This window comes from Lytechinus variegatus, chromosome 5 (assembly GCF_018143015.1).
Source record: "Lytechinus variegatus isolate NC3 chromosome 5, Lvar_3.0, whole genome shotgun sequence".
NCBI lineage: Eukaryota > Metazoa > Echinodermata > Echinoidea > Temnopleuroida > Toxopneustidae > Lytechinus > Lytechinus variegatus.
Genome location: NC_054744.1, coordinates 33,969,557 through 33,986,144, shown reverse-complemented (window position 1 = coordinate 33,986,144; position 16,588 = coordinate 33,969,557). Strand labels below are relative to the sequence as shown.

The following is a 16,588-nucleotide window of genomic DNA, read 5'->3' as shown; positions in this document are numbered from 1 at the left end:
TGATGAGCTAGGCGACTAGACTGCCAGAACCATAGGCATAGAGTAACATAACTCTATGGCCGGCCAGAACTTAACTGCACACTGTATACCGGTACCTACGGTACTAGTTTAGAAGTGGACGAAGCTAGCTAGCTACATGCATGCAAGTTGCAACATCAGCTCACAGTATACGGTACACGTGAGCGTCGTTAAAGTTGGACAAGATGTCGTACAATTACAAACCGACTGCTGTGAAAAGACTTCCACGTGCCAAGGGACAACCAAGCAAAGAGGCGCTGTTTTGGAAGAATTTTGAAGTGAGTGATCCCATGTTCTAACTTCATTCTTTGTATTGGCAACAATAAAATTCCTAACCCTCGCTAAATTTTCAAAAATACATTTTTTTTGCCCGAGTCTACGTCTATCTCTCGTTGACGTAGTCATTTTCGTAGTGTACGGACTGTGGCGAGTAAAGTGTACAAAGCTTATGTTGGCCGACACCGGTCGAGTGCGCAGTCTGTGTGGTTTATAGAGGTACATGTAGAAATGCCTCATGATTTTTTTTTCAGAAAAAGTAGGCCTATATCTTGTGACCTTTTATTTTGAAGCTTATGACTTTCTCTACACTGTTTGAGTACCTTATTTCAATGTTCATCTTGAATATGCAAAATAATGCTTATTATCATAAGTCGAAATTTGTATATTCTCTGCTGGCACTGCACCAAAAATTTTGAAGATTTTTAGAATAGATTTTACAAAAGTGATTAATACAAGGAGATATTGATAAAAATGTGTATGTCATGACTTAGGGAATGCTCTACATTTCTAAAGTACAGGTTTTTTTTTTTACATGAAACTACCTTGAATATGCAAATTAATGCATATTTAATTAAGGTGCAATTTGCATGATTTTTCGTCAAACTTATTCTCAGTGATGAGTCGACGTGGATTTGCCTTTTTTATTAAAAAAAATGTGTATACTTTAAAATAACTTCATCATATTCTACTTTTAAAACTTTTTTGGTGGGGCCACCTAAACCTAGCCAGGCAGCTTCTTGAGAGTAAAAATCATTTACTAACGTAGGCTTACTCTCAATGAAGCCAGGTCTTCCTTCTCATTCAGCTACACGAAGGACGCCAAAACCTGAAACTTTTACCCCCAAGATTTCTACTTTCCTTCTAAAAGATCTAGCCCTAAATCATGAACATGGGATAAAACTTCATTTCCGACATTTCTACGCTCTCGTTATTTTTGAACAAGAATTCATCAAAAATATGAGAAAAATATTGGGAAAAGACGGAAGAGACTTGCCTGATGTTTACGCCGCCACCTTGTTTCCTATTGTTCTTCGCCAACGTTACCCAACGCATGCGTAACAAAATTAATAATTTAGAAATGGGGAAAAGGGGAAAAAATTAAGAAACCATTACACATATTTTTTTAACAGTCTATTCTGACTGGAATATAATTTAAAGCCAAGCAAATAACTTTCACATTTATCTTTTGGGAATGGCGCATTTCTATTTTTATATCCTTCTATAGTCTTTTTTTTTCAGTAGAAACATATTCTTTAACCCTAATTCTCCGGGGGGGGGCCCCCCCTCAATAATTTTCACGATATATCCGCTGTGCAAACTGTTTTGACCTCGCCGCTCACTGACTTTTTACTTTAAAGTCTCGCGCAAACTTTGAGACCAAATTTGTGATGCCCGGGTACGCGGTTACGACACTAAGCAAAATTATTTAAGTGCATGTCAGACCAAAAATTGCTCATAAACATGATTTCATGTACAAATCCAATGCAAATTGTGTATTTAGCCAAAATTCATAAATGTATCATTACTTCTACTTTTACCGATTAATCTTAATTAATTTTGCCTTGTTTATGATCAGAATTAAGTCTGGAACGATTTCCATCGAAAAAACAATAAAAAACAAAAAGTAAAAAAACAAAGAAATACATAAGAAATTTAAAAAAAACAATAAAATACATAAGAAATCAGTCTTGGTACCAAAATTTTTTTCATACACAATTGTTAGGAATGCTATAAAGAATATTTTCACCTAAAAATAGCATTCTAAGAGCTTTATTTAGTGAATCGGCAAAAAGTATGATTTCATGAATAAATTAGCATAATTAATTCATATGAAATAAAAAAGAATTCAGTGAAATATACCAATGCAAATCATATGCATAAATTAATGCGTGCCTTTGATGTCACAATAAATTAAGTGCCAAATATATGCTGCGGTGTCACATTTAAAAGAAAAATATGTGAATGGGTGGAAATTTTCATGTATGTGTAACATCTCAGTGTTATTTGATGTGATCCAGGTCATGTTTTCCCCTCCCCTACCCTCTGTTCTGGATCAATCATGTACACTTGCTAAGCAGGAAACAAAATAAAATGAGGGGGGGGGGTGTCAGGATGCTTTCTCCCCTGAAATTATTATTATGTTTTATATTTTAGTTGATTCTTTCAGTGACATATAAATACTTGATATATAATCAGAAATTGACAAATAACTTCATTTTAGATCAAAAGATTAGTAGAATCATAGAACAAAGAATTTGTTTATGATGTAAACATTCATGTACATAATATTTATAATTAAACTGGTATATTCATAATTTCCTTTCACTGAAAGAAGGATTGAAAATATAATTCAGAATGAAAAAAATGGGAAAGACAGTCACATCCGCATATAAGTTTCTAAACTTAAATCAATCTTTGACTTTGACATCAGCCCCCCCCTCTCTCCCCACGCACTGGCAGATCCAGGGGGGCAAAGCTGGCCGTGCCCCCTCCTCCTTTGAGAGGCACAAGTAAAATTTGTATTGTAAAATTGCCGTTAAAACAGAAGTGTCAGATCAGGAGGCTCCTGGAGATTAATGTCATATCACTGATGCGCTTTGTCTCCACGGAGCCTGGGACGGATGCCATTGCACTACATGCACCAAGTATTTTGCCAACAATAAAGTTGCTCAGAAACACACATTTTCTTTAGGGACTTTTGAGCCCAAACATATGTAAATGGGCTACAGTCATGTGGACCCTTTTGGCAGTAAAGAGCCTATGGCATTGTCATTTAGAGGGGTATGAGCCGCGGGTAATGGGAAGCGATTATTACAATCTTTATTAAGAATTGTCCATAAAACAAACGCAGCTCTCTTCATGGAACTTATTTCAACTTTATTTATTCTTAAGTCATTGATTCAAAGCAGCAAAGTTTTCCGGCAAAGTTCAAACAGACACCAAGCATGCTTGGTAATACCTTCTGTCACAGCCGAGGGAGAGTTAGTCCAGATTGGACCTTGGTGTTTGGAAGTTCTCTATCCCAAAGCTAACATATAGGGCACATTACTCCCAGTCTCCCACTCTAATCAGTGCCAATCCACGCAGCAAGCGGCTGATCCTGATCTGTTTGTCATCAAAATTCGTTATTTTCTGGCATATTTTTCGGAAAGGTGGTAAGATGAATGTATTTGATATGAATTTATCTTTATTATTTCTTCCTTTTTACCCTGTCAAAAAGCAAAATTCAGGAATAATCGAGGAGGGTGTGCGCTCTTAGATGCTGTACTAAGCGGCGGTTGTTTGCTCCACCATTACAAGCCCAATGGTTGTTATCGGTCTATTGATGGAGGGGATGCCAAGGAGCCAGTCAAAGTCTCAGCGGAGCATATCCCTGACAGAAATAGACCTATTTATCGGTCTAGGATGCAACTTAGTGATGTTTATGTCGCCAAATTGTCCTCTTTGTTAGTAGTTAAAGCTATGACATTAATAGTGGGTGGCAACATCATGCAACCGTCTGCATGTCTCCAACTGGAATTTTTTAAAGGTAATATGGAAATTATAAAATTCGGCAACGTTTTGGGAAGGTTTGTTTCCCTACCTTCCTGTCCCATCTTTTCAGTACATGTAACTCTGGCCTGTTCCGACCAATGCAATATGTGGAACTGATCTATTGTTTTCTTTCCAAGGTCCTGTGAGGTTTATCTTCATTTATTGAATATGCATAATAAATAAAAGAAAATATATTTTATTCTTGTTTTCACCAGTTTCCAGTAACTGTCAAGGAATATGGTGCTGTAACCGACATTGACTTTTCTCCTGTTGAGCCTTATAACTTTGCTGTCTCGAGCTCTACAAGAGTAAGTATAGGTCATAGGGGCACTGCAATCAACTTAATAACTATGGATAGGCACTAAAACAGGTTGTCAATACTACCCCTAATTGGTCAAAATAGTATCTTATTTCCATAAAACTCTGTATGCTTTCTTTATTCATTTTAGTACACCTTTGAAGTATTAGCATACATTAATGCCTCTTCCTTATGTAGATGTTGACAGAGGGATTATGTTCTCATGTCATTTGCCGTCCTGCATTTGTTTTTGCCTAACTTAAGATCATACTACCTAGAGTATCAATTCCAAAATTTGGTCCAAGTATGCATAACTTTTGCTATATGCTTCCTTATGATAAGGAGTGATGATGATGTTGTTGGATTTAGGGTTAATAAGTCAAAGGACAAGCTCATACAGGTCATTATTTCAAAGTTTCATTAGTACTTACTGTTAGGTGTGTTAGGTGTATTACTGATTTGGCAGTTTCCACTGCATTCAGTTGGGGATCCATTTACATGTAGTTTGTATTGGTGTTACCGATTCAAATGTACAATCCATTGGCAAACTTGAGAAATCATCATTATCATCACATTCTACAGACAGTCTTTTAAAATTTTCCTTTGGTTTTTATTTTGGCAGGTTCAAATCTACAATCCATTAACAAACCAGATTGAGAGGTCCTTGTCTCGTTTCAAGGGCGTTGCGTATGGAGCTAGCTATCGCCAAGATGGTAAACTCATGGTGGCAGGAGGGGATGAATCGTTTGTGCGTCTCTTTGATCTCTCAGGCCGTGCCGTCCTCAGAATCTTCAAAGGGCATCAAGGGTAATGAGACTATTAAAGTTCTTTTGATGACAAGGAATAATTTCCCTGGTATCACATTGCAATTTGCTCCACATATTTTTATGACTTCTACCCAAAATTTCCTTCCTCTAGCAGCTTTCTTACTGAGGACTGTATAGAACAGAGTTGAAAGCTTTTCTCTAACAGCCAGAAATGCTCATCAAATGTGAAAATTGAAATTATTCCCGAAAGATGATGGTGATGGAGCTGATTGTGACAAACAGCACCTGCGTTGTGCCATTTTTTTTCAGAACATTTCTGTATGAAGTGGGGGTACTTGGAAGGAATTTCCTAAGTCTTAACATAAAAGTATCTATGAAAAAAATCCTTTTAGTTTTTTATGAATGATTTAATAATTTCCTGTAATGTCAATGTACAGCTCAATATAAAATGTGAAAATAACTCTTGGCTGGAGTTTTGAATATGTTGTTCTTTATTGATAATAGTTTATCGACATCATGCAATTATTTACACATCATCGAGGCTATATAGTAAGAATTTCATACACAGTGCTCAGTGAAACAGTGCTATTAAACTTGCCCAAGGCATAGCCATTTGGGTCTGTTTCAAAGTGTGTGTAATTAATCTAAAGCCTGACCAAAAAAAAATGCTGTGTATACATGTGAATCTATGTTATTTTGATAAACCCTCCTCATCTCCAAACCATTTCCGGGTAATAGAACTAGGCAATAGTACCAGTCATTAGCAAACAATAAGTAATCATATGATAGATTTCAGCCAATCAGTTGATTAGGATCCATATCACCAGTTTGAAATATAAACAATCATACTTTTTCAAAACAAAATTTAAGTCCACCACTTTCCGACGAGTTGATACCATCTTTATATTTCATAAACATTCAAGAAAGATGATTCATTGTAGACCTGTCCATGTTGCCAAGTTTGCAGCGAACAATCAGGTGATGTCGTGTTCAGATGATAACACGGTCCGTTGTTGGGATATACCAAGTGAAGAAGACTCAAGTCCACAACTTTATGATGAGTACGTACCGTCTTCATATTTCATAAACATAAACATTATGAAACAATATTTCATTGCAGGCCTGTCCATGTTGCCAAGTTTGCAGCGAACAATCAGGTGATGTCGTGTTCAGATGACAACACAGTCCGTTGTTGGGATATACCAAGTGAAGAAGAAGTCATCCGTTTCTCAGATCACACTGATTATATCAGGTCAGGAGTCGTTAGCCCTAGTAGCAAAGACATCTGGCTTACTGGTGAGTATAAAATAATGTTGTATTATCGTATTCACGATCCTTAAAAAGAGAATGTAAGCTTGTGTGAAAATATAAAAATCAAAGATTAATTATTATTTTTAATATTGAGATCACTAATGCTATGGAGATTTTCCTGTTGGCAATGTGACCATGATTAGTGAAGTTGCACATGAACAACTCTCCCCTTTCAACACTGAAAATATACCACAAACCAGCCAATTTTGCTTATTCTAATGATATAGAAACTCTTTGTCCATGATGCATTTTGTAAAACATAGATCATGTCCTCCCATGAATACCTGATCTACAGATGTACTTGGTAAAAGTGACAATTTAAAGTAAAATTTGTACAAAAGTAATGAGGAGTCGTATAAGTGTGACATCAGCCTTGGTCACTTTGCTAATTGGATTAACATTTGTCATCTCAACATTCAGTCACTGGCCAGTCAGCGTAATGCGCTCATTGTCTTTATGATTACCCGGGCTGAGCGTGTAGGAAGCCAGGCCTTGCAGTACAGACCTTGAAAATTGATTGTAGGGTTGACAATCTATTGTATAAATCATTATTTACCACCACTTGCATAAATGATCAGTTACATGATCAATCTGTAAGCTTTGTTTACATTTATGCAGATATTAGAAAGGCACCTGAGAAAACAATGCAACTGAAAACTATGAGGAGTTATGAACTACATGTATATTGTAATTTTCAGTGCTTGCATTTTAAAGAGAGGTTTCCTTTCTGGTGCTGAAATAGTCTATGCAAAACAAGCTGTCACTTTTTTTTTAAATTGCCAATATCTTTTTAATAATGTACATGTACCTTGAGTTTTTCTCTTGTACCATGTAAAATAATTAAAGAGGTCACTCATATTTCCTATCATATAGCATTTCTTAAAGATATCATTCGATAATCAAGTAACTTGTATATAGTATTTGCACATAAGGTAATGACACATTTTCCTAATTTACCAGGAAACTCATCCCACAGAGTGTCTTCTTTTGTCAGAATTATATTTTTGCATGGACATTTTATTTGGGATAGATTATGGATGATAATAACTTTCCAACATTTCTTCTGTGTGTGATGCAGGATCATATGACCATTCTGTGAAGATGTATGATTTGAGGACAGGTTCTAGTATTATGAGTGTAGATCATGGTCAGCCAGTGGAGAGGGTTATGATGTTCCCTGCCGGAGGAGTCTTTTTATCTGCAGGTTCGTATGGCTTTCTTATAGATAAATGGAAGTAGATATAAGAAACACTGATTTGACAAGAAAGTATGTATCACCAATATTTATTGCCTCTCTACCTCCATGGATTACTTTGTGAAATCCTGTAATCTACATGTAATAAGCCAAAAATCGATAACACTGTAGATCACCAACACTGATAAGCACATGTGGGACAGCATATTATTATTGTTGCTTTGAAAAATAGCCAAATTTGATACGAATCCCACGCTTATTTTGCTTAATTCTCAGCAATTACACAATTTCTTCTAGAATCCTTTGTCACCTATATCAAACAATGTGTAGTGATCACTGTCCTTTGCTTTCAAAGTGATAATGAACCCCAGGTAAACATTACATTACATCTCATTGCATGAACTATTGATTATTTATTCTTAACGGCATTTGGGAGTCATTGCTAATTATTCTTTGATTTTGCAATTCTTACTTCCTGTCAGTGCCACCTTGTACATATATCTTAGGAAAGAGTTGCTGACCTGCAAGCCTCCCACTTTAATTCAAATTGGTTCCCCATGTGTTGTGAAACACACAAATTCAAAAGTGAAATATTAGAACTGACTGAAGATCAACTCCTGTAGTAAGAAAGATGAAAATGTTAATTGTGAGCTTTCAAGTTCTACTCATGTTATCAAACATGTCATAATAATATGCTTCCTTCTAATATTAATAAAGATAAGAAATTCTTAGATGATCATAGAACAGTAAAAAAAAGTTTTCAAAAGATGATATGATTCACTGATTTTGATTCTATTTTCTGTGCTTTTCATATTTTTTCCCCCTTGTCTGCCTGTTAGGTGGAAACTACGTGAAAGTATGGGATGCCCTTGCTGGGGGTCGTCTCCTAGCAACAGTAAGCAATCATCACAAGACAATTACAGCTATGTGTTTTAATGGAAACAATTCAAGACTGCTTACTGCATCTTTGGACAGGTTTGTTCTTAGTGTTTCTTTTCTACATGTATATGTTTATTCCTGAAAATAGTATTTACAGTCCGACCTCTCTTATCCGGACACGTTGGGACCAGCACCAAACCGGATAAGGGATTTATCCGGATCTGGGAGACCCAATATTAAATACACGCAGCTGCACTGCCCGCTGCCTCCCCAGGCCACCGGCAGTAGCTACACTATTGTAGTGGGCGTATGGTAAAGACAATATTCACTGCAGAGTCAGTGCAAATTATAGGCAGTGTTTTTATGGAAATGAAATCGATCGATGGCCAAAACTCTTGGATAATTTACCTGCTAAAATGATCGACTGAGGTATACATCGAGCATACCTCGAAAGAAAGAGAATGACTCGATGAAACCAAGTTTTAAAATTGGATCATCGCTTCGGGTATCGCAGCTTCGCAATGTCAGCCATTTTTACACTGACTGTAGGCTAGATGGATGATAGATGGTGCTGTCCGTATTGAGGCCTAAAGTTAGCTAGCAAGACATGTGTTGTTTTTCCTGCGAAGGAAAAAGAGAAACGTGATGAAATGTTTGCGCTGCACCCTGATTTACTGGAAATTATCATTCCTAAAGTTCTTTTGGTGATTTGGGTGAGATATTTTCATGAAAAATTGTGTGGTGTAGGGTGACTATGTTGGGAAATATGTGTAATCAAAGTGAGTTTAGATTGAAATCTCATTTCTTCACGTACCGGTACTAGATTAAATGAATAAAAAAAAAATCTCGGCAAGTGTGCGTCCGGATAATAGAGAGATTCGGATAAGGGGAGGCCGGATAAGAGAGGTCGGACTGTATGTAATTTTAGCAGGGATGAGTCATGTAAAAAAAAAAAAAAATTCTGGGTTACAATGATATCTTCCCAGTCAGAATATGCATGTAGTAATTTCACCAGAAAGACAGTGAGACCTTTAACTTATAAAAAATACGACAAGTCAGATTTTTGTGTTCGCAGTAACAAAAATTCATGTATGGAGATTACCATCTTTGTAACTCTCATAAACTGCTCCAGAGGTAGTATTGCATGTTGTCCTTCATCTTCTTGTCCAAAATCATGTAGATTATGATGTCTCTATTTCAGTAGGCCACTTCATCAATGGAAAACGATGCTTTAATAAATCAGTTCACTGTTTTTTAAAAGGAAGACATCAAAGACATTGAATACAAACCAGAAAATAGTAAGATTTCGTAAATAGTAGTTGTAGAGCAGTTCTTGACTGCCAAATGAATGCAGTGTATTTTAATCATGTCATTACTGTGATGGTTTATGGAGTTTTGACAAAAGTTTAGTGTAATGCATGATAAACCAAGTTGTGTACATGTATGTACAGTGTATGAATATACTGATAATTGTTTTTAATATTTTTACAGACATGTGAAGGTCTACGATGTCACCACATATCAGCTGGTTGCCAGTATGGACTACCCCGCACCCATTCTATCACTTGGTATTTCTGTAAGTACCCCCTTGCCCCCTATCCATACCCCATCTAGTAGTAAGTAAGCCCCCCCCACCACACCCCCATTCATAATAATAATAATGATATGATGTTGTTTGAAGTTTTGCATGGTGGCATGTACAATTGCTGATGTGGTTTACGGTACACCATGTGGAGTGTTATAGAAACAGTGGATAGAGGAAGAGAAGAAAAGGATAGGAGAGAAAGTGCAGATTTGAGAGTAGAGAATTCTTTCTTGAAAGTAGTCCTGAAAAGGATTGTAAACCAGAAGGAATTGATGAGTGAGAACAGCTTGAGTAGTAGAGCTGATGAGGAGATGCTGGCTTGAGTCAGCGAGTAGAGTTGATGATTAGTAGAGAGACTTGACTACCCAAGCTTAAACTCAAGAAGCCTTCCAGTGTCCAGTGTATTTCAAGGAAATTTCTTCTGCTGGGTACCCATTCACCTTACCTGGGTTTAAGTGCAGCACAATGTGGGTAAATTTCTTGCTGAAAGAAAACACGCCATGGCTGGGATTCAAACCCACGTCCCTCTGATTGAGGGACAAGGGTCGTAACCACTAGACTACGGTGCCCCCTCATACCCTGCCAGTATGGATTACCACAAACTCACCCATTACTTGGTATCTTAGTAAGCCCCCTCCTCCACCCCCCATTACACCTTTATCCATACCCTAGCTAGCATAGATTACCCCATACCCATCTTATCACTTTGGATCTCAGTAAGTACTCCCCTTCCTCCATATCCCAGCTAGTATGAATTACCCTGCACATATTTATCTTATCTCATTGATAGATTCAATTGATCAAATCTAGCTTCGTGAGAGAGTCTTGTGAACCAGCTCCTTTGTAGATCTAGTGAATTTATTATCCCAGCCAATCAAAAATGAAAAAATTCAGTGCGAGTGAAAGCATGACTAATTCTTTATCAGAATTGTAGTAATGTCCCAGTCCTGACAAATATCTTTCTTTTTCATCCTGTTTTTAGTCTGACGACAAGACACTTGTTGTCGGTGCTACATCAGGACTGCTATCCATCAAACATCGCAAACCAGATGATGAGCTGCAGACTTCCAAGCCTCATAGGCAACGGAGTGCAGGGGCTAATAGTAGATACTATGTTCATGGCAAGGTGTTCACACCTAAAGAGGTAATATAATGAGGTTTTTAATCAGTTAAATAATTTAATAGTAATAGTTACATTTATATAGCGCTTAATACCTTGTTTGTAGGCGCTTTACATAGCAATTGTTTTTACCCCAGTCATTTGATCCTGACATGCCTGCATACAATGTATGCACTTTCTTCACTCCCCTGGGGGGGCATTCCGAAAGTCTGGTAGTTAGAGTAGATTGGAGGTAGTCTTCAAGGCATAACGAAATACCATGGCAATGTCTTTATGCATAACTAGTTATGATAAACCATATTTGCCTGTGTGATAGCAATAGCAGGACAAAGATAATCTTCATGAGAGAAGTGGTGATGGTTACCAATCATGAAAACTTTCCAATTGGCATGAAATGTATCTCTGAAAGCAAAACTGGCTTTGGAAGTTTCACTTTCATTTACATGGAACTAGTATTTAATGTATATGAAAAAAAAATGTAGATCTAAATTCTAATACGAGTACATCATATATTTTTTTGTCATCAGTGTGCACTTGATATTCTCAGGGGGGTGTTTCCACAAAGAATTTAGTCTAACTTTTAAAGATCACTCTTTATATACCCATTTGTGTGTGATAACTCACACATTACAGCATTGGTTAGAACTTGTTGATGGGACACTTTCAATCATTGTGAAGCTATTCATGAAACACTTATCCCTGTTCTTTATGAAACCCTGACTTGATGTTTCCTTGACAGGATGATATGGTAGTCACTCACATCAACAAAGATCATCTTGAGAAGTATGATAGAATGTTGAAGAAGTTTGAACATTCCAAAGCCTTAGATGCAGCCCTTCATGTGAGTATTTATGATAACAAAATATTACTGTTAATGCCATCACTTTGAATGCTCCTAATTTCAACCACATATTACCCCCCTATCCACAGAGAGCAGGACCTCTGAAAGACTGCTGTAAGGCCATGAAATTTGCTTGATCTTTCAAGGGTCTTTCAACAAACTTTCAAAGACTTCTGAGGTCTTTCACGATTCCTGATGGATCTTTCAATTGTCTTCGTGGTCCTTATGAGTCCCAATACTTTTTGAAACGGGTCAAAACAGTCTTTCAGTGGGCCTCCAGGAAAAATTGTCTTTTGATGGTCTTTCAGTAGTCTTTTAGTGGTCTTTCAATGAACTTTCAAAGTTCTTAGTAGTGTTTCCATGATCTTTTGACAGTATGTAAGGATTTTTGCGGAGATCACTGTAAGACTCGTGAGAGATACTTGATACGATAATTCCTCTTGCAGCTCCAAAAAGCTAAACTGGAATGGACAAGATGAACAAGATCATTGAAAGATCTGTGAAAGATCATTGAAAGACCAGGCAAAGTCCATGGAAAGAATTCTGAAAGATCATTTGTTGCATAAAAGAGCTCTGAAAGACAATTACTATTCTAAGACGAGCAAGACCAGAAATATCCCATCAGTCCTTCAGAGTTCTTTGAGGGGTCTTTCTGAGCCATTCCACAGAGATGACAAATTTAAGTGATCTTGGAAACTGCTGTAAGACCTCGCCAATTTTTGGTTTTGAAAAGGTCCCTCAAAGGTCTCCCCTCTGTGGAATGGGGGCCTATTAAGCAATACACGTGGGATTTGATGAGAATTTTTCAATTTTTTTTTATTTAGGACTAATTATTATAATGGTAGTTTCCACTAGCTCTGCACAACACACTGGCTATTTGATTTATTGATTATTGAATTTAAGTTATTGGTTTAAAAGTGTTAATTTGTTTATTGTCTTTGACTGTTTGGAAAAAGTTAAAATTTTCTCAGTTGAACTTTTTTTTAAATTCTGTGAGCGAAGTAGTATTTGTATTAGTGATATTCGTAGTAGTTAGTTGTAGTTGTACATGTATTAATTTTAGCCATTTGTTTGTCAGGATGGGTTGTTTGTCTAGGCAAGATGAAATCCTAGATCAAATGTTGGATGATTTCATCTGTATAAGATTCCGGACATTGGGCCTCCCATCCTTCTAGTGTCATCATTAACAATATGGATGCCATGGAAGAACAGTATTGTCATGTCAACTAAACTGAATATGGACTATCCATCCGTTTTGCTTTTTTAATATGGAAAATAAATACTAAACTACTATACTATACTATAGCATTATCAAATCTCTCTTTTGTCCTTCCAGCCAAATGTTAGATTACGAACACCCCATGTGACCTTCAGCTTGCTCCAAGAATTGATCAGACGTGGTGTTGTGAAGAGCGCCCTCTCTGGTAGGGATGATCGTTGGCTGTGTATCATATTGACCTTCTTGAAGAAATACATATCAGACACAAACTTCACTCCTATTGCTGTTGATATTTCAAATATTCTCTTAGGTAAGGCTACAGTGTAGTGGCAGTAGTAGTGGTAGAAGTTAGTAGTAAACTAAAAATTATTTAAAAAAGGCTGCATTTTTCAACTCATAGCACAGTTATAAACTTACATGTATGTCACTGCTGCATTATTAAACTGTTTGACTAAGGAGGCGGCTCATGGAGGTTTCACAGTAAATTTTTCATTTGTCTCACCTGCATAGCAGAGCTAGCCTATATGATGGTGGCGTTGTCAACTTTGAAATTTTGACCTAGATTGTTAAGTTGTTGAAATATCATCTTAGAAAATATATGGACCGATTTCATTAACCTTGGACATAAGGTTAACTGAAGGCCATTCTTCAAACCTCAGTGACTTGTTCTTGGTTTCAGATATCTATGGTCCAGTGATGGGCGAGAGTGAGGATGTTATGAAGCGGTTCCAGGCCTTGCAGGTAGGGCTTCAGCAGGAGCTGCGTTACCACACGACGTTAGAGGAAATCCGAGGGATGCTGGATACCATCCTGGCTGCGTCCCATTCTACATCCTCCATCACCAAGGAAACCAACAACTTAGATGAGCCAAGGGTGAACAGTGATAAGAGGATGAACGCCAATGGACTTGAGATGGGGGCCACATGACAGTAATGAATTTCCTGGAACTATTTTCACCTTGTCATAGGACTCTTTAGTGGATCATTCAAACACTTTGGTGGATGTGAAACCTGAAAGAAACAGACTCCTCTTCAGGTTTTGTCAAATTTGAAGTCTTTTCTCGATTGACATGGACTTTTTGACATCATTCAACAAAGCTTGAAATAACTAATGGGGTGTTGCAAGAAACTTGCGATCAATTGCAAGTCAATTTTTGGTCCCTAAATCAATCATATGTCTTGCAGTTAATTGCAAATTAGTGATTGATTGCTAATTTGCCACTTGCAACAAGAAATTTAATCTGATTTGCTACACCTAACGTTCATCTATCAGTTGTAAGATTGCAACAGAATATTTGCAATTGATCGCAAATATTTTCTTACAACACCCCCTTAATCTGGTCTTAAATGATTCTAGAGAGCATTTAATGAAATGACTTGTCAGAGTGACAGACGTTTCATCTGACAAGTCCTGCTTTATCTGAAAATTAATATGGTAACAGTGCTTCTCCTATCATAATCAAGGAACGTTTTTAGATTCAAAAACTTGTCTGATGAAAAATGATGGATGATATGCTCCCCTGGTATTTTGGTTGTTCTAATTCACAAGGAAAAGATACAGTAAAACTCTTATTCTGTCCAAAACAAAATTTTATATTTTTTACATAGTTGAATCATCCCTCTAATACTCCAACCTAGCTGATACAACAAAAGAGACTACCGGTGATCATTTTTTAATGTGTTATTACTTCGCTGAGAAAGCTCTTTACAGTGCATCCCAGAATAGCACAAAACAAAGAATTATCAATGATTTATTGTATCACAAATAGAATAGACAAATTACCCATCAAGGTACAGCTAATAAATCTGCTCAGTTATACGAGCTGAAACAGGAGGCTGTAAGCTGTACAATGAGAGTTGATTTGCCTTTTGTATTTGTGATAAAGGTATGAAGAATTATCAATATTTCTCGGTTCCGTTACAAGTATGACACTCTGTATAGTGATGCAAACATGTCAAAGTTTAAAGAATGAATTTATTTTTCAAATGTCTGTCTTTGTTTCAGAAGGATCATTCTAAGAAAATGACTGATTTATCAAAGTTTCCGTTATTGCTTCAGCACAAAACAGTAGCAAACATATGAGAAACAGAAATCTAAAAGTGAAGGGTGATTTAATAAAGCAAGTACATTTCGTATCTTTGAAAGTGTACTAAAATATTACACAATTTTTGTGAAGCTTATGTATTTTATGGAAGTGACTGTCTAAAGAACTATACAGGTTTTTGTCTCGCATAACAGAACGATAGTAAAAGGCACTGCTTTTCTGACGGCAACAACTTTAATATTGAATCTTAACCAAGGTTAAGTTTTTGATGTTGGGGGTATTTTTTTAAAATATCCAACCATTTGAAAGGCTTTTGTTTTAGTTCATGAAACTTGGACATGAGGGTAATCTAGTATCATATATCGTCTTACATGAGTTTCAGATGATTAAGGTCAAAGGTCATTGAGGTTCAATGATCTGAGTATAATGTCATATGAATGGTGCTTTTGTGACTAAATGTTCTTAATTGGTTTTCAAGTGAGCCCTTGAGCTATATTGAATTGCATAATGCATGTGAGACTAGGGCCGTTATCAATAACATCTTTATTGCTACTCCTGTCGAGAATCGCTTGTGTTCTGCCAATTAGCGATATTGATAACGTTTCTCTCATTGTTGATGATACCCACTATTATGTAGGGACTCTGTTTTATTCCGTAATTTCAAAGAATTCATGGAAGCGGCTTTTGAAAGCATCTTTTTAGATGGAAAATCACAGAAAATGTATTTTTCCTGAAACTGCACAGAACAGCAACAGAAATTTTGCCAAAATCTCAGCAAAATACGAATACTAGCTACAAAGCCAATGGACTTGAGATGGGGGCCACATGACAGTAATGAATTTCCTGAAACTATTTTCACCTTGTCATAGGACCCTTTAATGGATCATTCAAACGCTTTGGTGGATGTTAAACCTTTATGGAAAAGAAACATGGACTCCTCTGCAGGTCTGTCAAACAAAATTGTCTATTTTTTACATAGTTGAATCATCCCTTTAGTACTCAAACCTAGCTGATACAACAAAAAAGACTACTGGTGATCATTTTATTTTATGTGTTATTACTTCGCTGAGAAAGCTCTTTACAGTACATCCCAGAATAGCACGAAACAAAGAATTATCAATGATTTATTGTATTAGTCACAAATAGAATAGGCAAATGACCCATCATAGCACAGCTAATAATTCTGCTCAGTTATACGAGCTGAAACAGGAGACAATGAGAGTTGATTTGCCTGTAGTATTTGTGATTAAGGTATGAAGAATTATCAATAATCTCGGTTTCGTTTTAAGTAAAACGCTCTGTATAGTGATGCAAATATGTCAAAGTTTAACCCTAAAAAGACTGGGGTGGGCTGATTCAGCCCCCCCTCGACATTTTTCGTGATAAATCCGCTGCGCAAAATTTTTTTGACCGCGTTGCTTGCAGACTTTTTACTTTCAAGTCTCGCGCAACTTTGAGACCAAAATTGTGACCCCCGGGTACGCGCTTCGGAAATTAC

General features: G+C 36.7%; 1 protein-coding gene across 2 annotated transcripts; it reads left to right on the top strand.

Moving 5' to 3' along the window:
• The first annotated feature begins 167 nt into the window (after positions 1-167).
• On the top strand, positions 168-16,474 carry LOC121415976 (U3 small nucleolar RNA-associated protein 15 homolog). 2 transcript variants are annotated; one of them, XM_041609389.1, is made up of 12 exons: positions 168-296; positions 4,047-4,139; positions 4,752-4,936; positions 5,838-5,890; positions 6,070-6,192; positions 7,286-7,411; positions 8,242-8,377; positions 9,773-9,857; positions 10,849-11,010; positions 11,726-11,827; positions 13,164-13,356; positions 13,726-16,474. In XM_041609389.1, the coding sequence occupies exons 1-12, from the start codon at positions 204-206 to the stop codon at positions 13,971-13,973; spliced, it is 1,599 nt and encodes a 532-aa protein (XP_041465323.1). In that variant the 5' UTR covers positions 168-203; the 3' UTR covers positions 13,974-16,474. The 2 variants fall into 2 exon arrangements, with proteins under 2 accessions (XP_041465323.1, XP_041465322.1); XM_041609388.1 differs by lacking the exon at positions 5,838-5,890 and having other exon boundaries at positions 6,017-6,192; positions 13,726-16,473.
• Positions 16,475-16,588: the final 114 nt, after the last annotated feature.

Excerpts from the sequence above, each read along its gene's own strand:
- LOC121415976 (XM_041609389.1), top strand. The coding sequence starts at position 204 with ATGTCGTACAATTACAAACCGACTGCTGTGAAAAGACTTCCACGTGCC. Across the intron at positions 297-4,046 it reads TGTTTTGGAAGAATTTTGAA|TTTCCAGTAACTGTCAAGGA; the intron begins GTGAGTGATCCC and ends TGTTTTCACCAG. Across the intron at positions 11,011-11,725 it reads AGGTGTTCACACCTAAAGAG|GATGATATGGTAGTCACTCA; the intron begins GTAATATAATGA and ends TTTCCTTGACAG.